Source organism: Cicer arietinum, chromosome 6 (genome assembly GCF_000331145.2).
Source record: "Cicer arietinum cultivar CDC Frontier isolate Library 1 chromosome 6, Cicar.CDCFrontier_v2.0, whole genome shotgun sequence".
In the NCBI taxonomy this organism is placed as follows: domain Eukaryota; kingdom Viridiplantae; phylum Streptophyta; class Magnoliopsida; order Fabales; family Fabaceae; genus Cicer; species Cicer arietinum.
In genome coordinates this window covers 27,367,936-27,376,195 of record NC_021165.2, presented here as the reverse complement: position 1 = coordinate 27,376,195, position 8,260 = coordinate 27,367,936, and the positions used below count along the sequence as shown (strand labels likewise).

Below are 8,260 nucleotides of genomic sequence, written 5' to 3'. Positions count from 1 at the left end.
CAGCAGAATCTGATATCTACACCTATGTTAGGACAAGTAACCAAACAGAGATTTGTTAACAAAGGCATTGAATGGGGTGCGTAGTGTTTTAATTTGTAATAACAAGCTCGACATGATTAATACCTATGCTCCAAATTGAGGGGGAGTGTTAAGAGTTATTTATTATAATAATGAGTTACTAGGGTTTAGTCTTGAATATATGGGCTCAGCCTACATGTCTTTCTTAGCCTCTTAGGTACTACTCCCTTAACCTAGTAATATAAATATGAGGGTCACTATAAATTGTACAGTATCCCATTACATTATTCTCACGTCTCCTCTCTTTCTATTCACTCTCTTGCTCCAACTAGAATATTAAACCAAGTAACGAACATAACTGATCTGCTCTATTCTTCTTTAGGGGACAAATTATTTATCTATTGAAGATTAAAAAATCTGAAAATTTTAAAACTGTAACACAAGATCAAAAAAAAAATTACCTGAAAAAACAGAAGTGATCTCCACCATTAAGATAGTTATTCTGAGGCAGAAGATCTCAAAATTTTGTGTTTCAATTTCCTATTATGATTTTCCTGTTCATAGTTGATAAAACAAAAATTAAACTCAAGTTAGTTACTGCATAAGTACAATAATTTTCTATCAGCCCTATAAAAATCCAAACCATTATTTCTCAATTCTCAATATAGTGATTTTCACAACAATTCCCTACTCGAAATAAATTTAGCAAATAAATTTACCATAATTTACAATACAAATACAAAAGTTAACAAAAAAACGCAATCAAGAAGACTTGAACTGAAGACCTTTGGTTTAGCAAAAGGCCAAAAGCTATGTTACCATTGCGCCATTTCGTAATCCATGTCACTTAGCGAAACATTTCTATCTTTATAGAATAAGAAAATTTTATGGTGGCAATTCCCAAAAAGATCCGCCCCTTAGTAGCCCCATGGTTTTCATCTTGAGGTTTACAGAGCATTAAGTTTCTCACTACACCATGATTGTCTTTTAGGGTTTTAGAGAACATGGTTGAGTATTATCTCAATGTCCAAAATTCTTCAAAGAACTTAATTGCCTTGCATTGTATCTCATTGCATTACCCCATTGAACATTTTTATCTTGCTTTTAACAATTCCTATAACGTTATCATCAATTCTTTCCTGCGGATCACACCTAAATTTGTAGGGTTTTTTATTTTGATTATCTGTTATATCAAGTTTATACTCAACCTTTGGGAAATGTATTTTCTACCCGCTATTTCAGGACATGCCCATTAACAAGTCTTCAGGGGACTGAAACTTCTGCATTACCCCAGCGAATAACTCGTTTTTTAGGGATTTGTACCAGATATCTCAGGAATTGTTTAGTGTCTTACAGCACAGAACATTAAGTTCACGATGCAAATGACATATGCCATCACTATTGCTCATTAAACAAATTATTTATGTTTCGAATTGTTCACTAGAATCACAATCTCCAATTGTAGTACTTCCATCCTCTGTAGTCAATAGCAGTCATCACGACCGCAATCACAGCAATGTGTCGCGTCGCTGCAGCTCTGCGCTACACGAAACGGTGTTGTGGCGCAATTTAGGGTTGCAGCTGTAGTGGCGTTCTTCGCAGGGCAATCATGGAGAAGATGAGGATGAAACACGAAATAGGAGGCCGCAACAGTTTTTGAAGAGCGCAAAGTCTAAAATACCCTTGATCTTTGCCTTTTTATCTCCAGGTAACATTTTACTGGAATTTTCACGACCTTTCTTCTCCAGACATTACAAGTGCAATGCTCTGTTTTTGGAAACCTACGAAATTTCTTCTTAGCGACCATCCCCCCTGTTCCTTTCTTTCCCGCAACTGATTCTTCTCAAGAAGGTTTCGCTTTTCTCTGCGCCAACGCTCCCCTCTTCTCTGCAACCATTCGTCTCCTCCCTGTTCCTTCCATCTCGTCGACCATTATTCTGCTCTGTTTTTCAATTTCTGTCTGTTTCTGTGCTAACAGTCCCCTATTATGGCATCATCGTAGTTCGTTTCGTCTCCCCTGTTTTTATGTTTCTGCTTTGATGATTAGTTATAAATATGTGTTTAGTTTTTGTGCATTAATCTAATTTTTTAGCCATCATATGTGTATTGTTGAAAGTGCTTGTAATATTTTTCTAGACTTCGACATAGCGGCCATACCGCTACCCACTATAGCATTTCGGGAGTCGGCCACTACACTACACTATCTGCTACTAACTACATAGCTTCCATCTAATCTAATTAACTAAGCTGTAAAAGATATATAAGTTATAACATTAACTTATCAGATAAAGTCTCCAAAGCAAATATTCAAGACTTTTTATAATATTGTTTGGCATTAATAGGCATACAAACTCATATTATATCCTGCATCCTTCTATCAGAGTCAACAATGTTCAAGTCCAACAAAACAACAAGGATAGAATCTCTCCCAAAAAGTTCATTTTTCACAAGGGATCGAACCAGCAAACTCTCACTAAAGTGTATCTACATTCTCCCCAATTGTGGACCTAACATACTTCCACTAGTCCAACCACGTCAGGTTATACCATATTCCTAAATAAAATCAATAGCATTCCAATCTACTCTTATTCAATAACTATCCCTTGTCCTACATTTAGACCAATACATTTTGATCAACATCATCATCATCACCATGATCAGGGTTTTAAGTAAAGGGCTGCAACATAACAATTTTGGAAGTTTCCAAAGCAGCAATGCTGCAACCGCCATTGAGACAGCATCGGCCACATTTGACTGCAATTTTCCGTCACATCCAGGATCACAACGCGAAGCAACATTTACCATGGCAGCTATTTAAAACCCCAATCATGTTAAAATACTTCAACATTGAATTACAAAACAAAAACACATAAAAATCTGTGTAGCACCGTCACATCTAATCAAAAGTGTGTTCAATGTCCAACACGACACTGACTCCTTGATTACATTCAATAAATCCATTTTTTTAAATTATTATTGGTGTCGGTATCCATACTTCATAAAATAAAAATATACAGACAATGAAGCTAACTAACCTGCTCAAGAACCTTAGCTGAACTCTTCTCAACCAAGCTAGTCAAATTCTCAATCTTGAGAAGCATTCTAAGGTACATATCCTCCAAACCCTGAGTATAACTCTTAGCCTCAGAACCCATCAACCTACTCAACCTCCCAACCTCAAACTCTTCAGCACAACCATCCAACTCTTTCTGATCTTTAGCAGCCTGCTTCATCTTACTCAAAGGCTCGTCCTCGTCGTCACGGATCATCGGAGAGTGACCGAGTTGGCAATCCAGGACAGGAAATGGGGAATTAGGGCTGAATGATCCATAATGTCCGCGAAAAGCGGGACCGATGTTGATAATATCGAGTGAAACCGGTTTGAATGAATGGGTCCCACTTATGAACTGGTAAGCTCGGTAATCGTGAGTGTGAATGTGAGAGGTTTGATCTGAAATGGGTGAAGCGAGAAGAAGGAACAAACAAGGGTTGAAATTTTTGAAATTGAAGGAGTTTGAAGAGGGTTTAATTGTGGAAGAGAATTGGGAGAGAGATGAGAGAGAGGAAGTGGTGTTAAATTCGCGGAGTGAGGGACGGAGGGGAGTACGGCGGCGACCGGAGAACCAACCGATGAGGGAAGTGGAGTTAGGGATTAGACGACGGAGTGAGGCGGTGTTGATTGAGCCGGAGGTGTCGTGGAAAGAAGAGGAGGTGAGGAAACCGGTAATGGTGGCGAGGAGGGTTGGGGAATTGTCGTCGGATGAGTCGTCAGAGAGGTTGAGTGGGGTTACGGAGGTGACGTGGCCGAAGAGGAGGCCATCGATTGAGGAAGGGGAAGTGGAGAAACGGTGGATTAGAGAGGCTAGTGTTGGACCGGAGATCGCTATTTTTTGTAACGGCGGGTCGTCCATGACGGCGGCGCACGGAGGCGAAAGTAGAGAGAGAGAGGGAGTTGTTGCGATCTTATTTTACGTTCAAGAGTCAAAATCCCGTTTACACAGAGCGTTTCGTAACGCACAGTAATGTAACAGAAAATCGAGGTCCAGTTTAAGAGCTTTTAAAAATATTGGGGGAAGATATTACATGTAAAATTTATTTTCAGAAATGATTTAAAAGTAAAAATGATATTATTAAAATTTGGAAGTAGTGGTTTTGTGTTGTTCAATTTAACACATCTCTCAAATACCCCTTAGTCTTAAATAGATCTGTTAATTTCACAAGCTCCTTTTTTTATTGGCTTAGTGTACAGAAGATTTCCACGAAAAGAATCACTAAAATTATATGATGGACTAAGAGCCCTTTTAAAGTTAAACTCAACCTGAGATCTTTAATTGGGTCTATTTTGTCATATTATTTTAAAGCAATTCATTCATTATTTATTTCAATGGTTTAATTTTTAAGAATTATATTGAATTTCATAATTTTAATTTATATATTAATATTTTATTTATATTTAATTTTATTACAACTTAAAATATTAATTTAAATATTTTAATGAATATTATTATATATTATTTTAATTTTAATTTAAAATAAAATTAAACTTAAATTTTTATAACAATAATAAAAATTAAATGTTAAATACATAACTTAAATAATTAAAGACGATAAAAGTAAATAATAAATTTAAAACTCTCGTGTCTAAAGCGCTCTCAAATATGTTCTACTAAATCTGTTTGAAGTTGTTGATAACTTCGTTTTTCACGGACATCTGCTCTCCTTTGTAATCTTGTTACAAGATTAGAATGATGACCATTACGTGTTTCATTTGTTGAGACGCTATTATCCATGTTATCATAAAAGTAATCAAAATCACCACCATATCTATGTCGTTTGTCTTCAACGATCATGTTATGCAATATGATGCCTGAATATATTGTATGTGTTTAGGGTTTTCATGTGTCAAGCACGTGTTGGACCACGTATAATTGCAAATCTAGATTTGAGCACTCCAAATGCTAGCTCCACATTTTTTCTAGTTTATTCTTGTTTTTGGGAAAATAATTTTCTTTTCCCACTCAGGATAGATGCCATTTGCTAAATAGTATCCCATATTATATGTGAAGTAGCAATGTCGATTTACAAGGAATTGGGGTTTGAATTGTAAATGTTCCTATTTAAAAATTCATGAAAAACTTAAGGATTTAAATCAAGGATGATCTTGGTTAAGAAAACAGAAAACGGAGAACGTTCTTGGTTTTTACTAGAACGGAGAACGTTCTTGGTTAGCTTAAAATTAGAAATTCAGTTTATGTTTTTAACTTAAATAATTAATCAAGCTTAAATAATCCACTCAAAAGCACAAGTTAAATTAACGTAACATTTTAGAATCATAATTAACATTCTTAATTAACCTTTGTTTATTTTCACCAAAATTTTAAATTGAGAGTTTATCTTAACAATCTCCCCCTTTTTGATGATGAGAAACATATTAATTTAGATTTTAATTCCGATTCTAATTTTAATTCTGAAGAGCTTAAAAGCTCCCCCTCAATTGATGCAGTAAGTGATTTTGGTAGAAATTTAAAACATGCAGATAATTTCATCAGAAGCTATTTTTCATTAATTCATTTCAAAGATACAAAATATCATATTTCCAGCAGCATATTCAGAAGTTCCTAATTACAAAAAGGACTTCTACAAACAGAATAAAAACTAACTTAATTCTCCCCCTTTGTCATACAAAAAGGAAGGAGCAAAAGATCATAACTAGCAAGTGATGGAGAAAATCCTTCAAAAGAAGAAGATTTTGCAGGATTAGGGAATGACTAAGGAGTGGGAGCAGGGTGAATTGGGGAGGAGTCAGTCCCAGATTGGGAGCAAGGTGTTATGTCAGCCAGGTTCGTAACAAGGTGATCTCCTGATCCTGCTAAAGTTGGCGTTCCATGATGGTCTGAAGTGCAACGATGATATCATAGTTTGATGGTTCATCCTTGGGAGGAGGAGTAGGGAGATGGGTGGAAGGTTGAGAAGTGGCAGCAATAGTTGTGGTCGAGGGAATGGGGGAAATGGAGGTTAATGGAAGAGTGGCAAAAGAGGTTGCTATTGGGGGTAATGGAACAGAGGATGTTTGTTGTCGTATGGATGGGCCATGAGCGTCTGGAAAGATTTAAAAACTGACTTATTTCAAATATGGCATAACTGTTTTTTTGTGGGGAAAGGAAAAGAGGAGACATGGTGCTGATATGATGGTTAGGAAATAAGGTACCCAAGTCATGTGGTGGAGAGTGGAGTATTTGGGAGTAAGAGAGGAAGTTTGTGGAGGATAGGGTTGATGGTTGAGGAAAAAGGGAGAAAATAAGATGATTGGTAGGCTCTTCTGGAGAACTTTCTCAGTTTGGTGGAGAACGTTCTCGGTTTGGTGGAGAACATTCTTGAGCAGGTTCAACCACTGCTTATGTTGATTGTGCAGGTGATTGTTGTGGTGAAGCTGAGGCTAGTGTAGGAGCAGCTCTTCTCCTTGTTGAGCGCTTCCTCTTTAGTGATTTTGGTGGGAAATAAGGCGATGGAGTAGGTGTTTCTTATGTCGTTTTCCTCATATGAGAGATGTTTTTTGAGGAAAACATGGAAATTTTAATGAGATTTTTCTCATTTGTGAGAGGGATTTGAAAGTACCTAAAGATTTTGGTGAAGGTCATCCCATAAGGGACTGTATTCTTTTTGTAATCTTTGGTGGAAATAGTGATCATATGGTGGATGATGATATATGGTAGGTTGAGACGTTTGCAGTTTTGAATGTGATAGATGACCAATGCATCGTTGTCATATACATACTCATGACTTCCACAGTGGGGAAGTATGGCATGTTGGCTAATGTTGTTAAAAACCTTTGGAAGGGGTTTAAGATAGGTTGAGAGGTGGCGAGTGGATCCTTCTTGGAACAAATCAGATAGCACCTCTGTTTGTTTTAAGTTCAGGGTAGAATACAATTTGCTTCCAAAAATAGCAGACCCTTCTGTTGGGAGGTTAAGAATGGTAGCCATAATGTCAGGTGTCAACCTAATTTCAATCCCTTTGACTGTGGAGACTGTGAGGGATTTGCCAGGGAATGTTTTGGCTTGACAATAAAAAGCCCTGATCACATCTGGATAATAGCATTCAGATGTTTACTGAAATGAAGTCCAGCCCAAAGCATTAGTGTGATGTTTGACTGTATTTCCATCCATAATCCGATTTTCCAACACAAAAACTCTTCCAACTCTAATAGGGCATTTAACCCATTTTTCTTTGAAAAGTTGAGATTTTGGAGGGAATGAGGGGAGGGCTGTGAAGTTTGGATATTTTGGATTGAGGAGAAGGTTGTGGAGAAGATTCTAAGGTTGGGGATGAAGAACGTTCTGGAGTGAGAGGACGTTTTATTTTCGGTGAGGGAGAGGTTTCATGAGCTGGAGAACGTTCTTGAACTGGAGAACACTATGGGTTTGGTGAAAGGGAGGTTTGACGAACTCGAGAACGTTCTGGAGAGGGGGATTCAACATTTCTCAGGTTCTGTTTAGGGGCATTTGATTTCCTTCTCTGTGGATTTTTGAGATTATCTTTGGCTAGGAATTGGGCAATTGTGATGGTGTTTTTGATTTTCATGGAACGTGGTGTTGGTTTGGTGATTTTAGGAGAATGTTGAGATGGTTTTGTGAAAGAAGAAAAAATTTCATTTATCAATCTCCGTTTTTGGTTTAGAGGAGTTGATTGAGAAGGTTCAGAAGAAAATGAAGATTTGGATGGGGTGATAGGTTTTGTTGGTTTTTTTAGGGTGGTTTTCTTCTCTGTTGGAGTTGTGTGAGGAGGTGTGTCAGATGATTCATCAATTTCAGGATCAGAGATGATGAAAGGCGATGGTTTGGTGTTTGAAGCTTTTGAAGTTCCAATTCCTGCTTGGACACGCATATAGCGTCTTTTTGTTGTTGTAGGATTTTGTAAGTGTGGAGGAACTTTATGGTCTTTTTGCTGAATATCAAAACTTAAACAAGTGTTGAGCATATTCTGATTCATCAATCCTCTTTCAATATTTCATTTGAGAACTCAAGACTATACTCTTAAAGATAGTTTGAGTGTATTGTAAAAATCTTTTTGTGAGTAAAAGATGACTTGTATAAACGCTTTATGATCTGAAAGGTAACTATAGGAAATTCTTTCAAGGTTGAAAGGTGAAAAATTGTAACTGATCAAGATTGATCAAGAAAGTTTGTGTGAAAAGCAAGAACGTTCTTATTTGAGCAACTTAGTGAAAAAAAACTCACAAATT

General features: G+C 36.9%; 1 protein-coding gene across 2 annotated transcripts in view; it reads right to left on the bottom strand.

Moving 5' to 3' along the window:
* LOC101502166 (uncharacterized) overlaps positions 1-4,099 on the bottom strand; it is a 12,101-nt gene extending 8,002 nt beyond the window's left edge. Inside the window, exons 1-2 of one of the 2 annotated variants that reach the window (XR_012163593.1) lie at positions 3,054-4,099; positions 480-572 (exon numbers count right to left, since the gene is read on the bottom strand). Coding sequence is in view for 1 of the 2 variants with exons in the window: in XM_004506755.4 (XP_004506812.1) it covers positions 516-572; positions 3,054-3,929 (933 nt within the window). In the remaining variant the exon portion in view is untranslated. The remainder of the gene's footprint in view (positions 1-479; positions 573-3,053) is intronic. The other variant, XM_004506755.4, reaches the window with a different exon arrangement.
* Between the last annotated feature and the right edge of the window lie 4,161 nt (positions 4,100-8,260).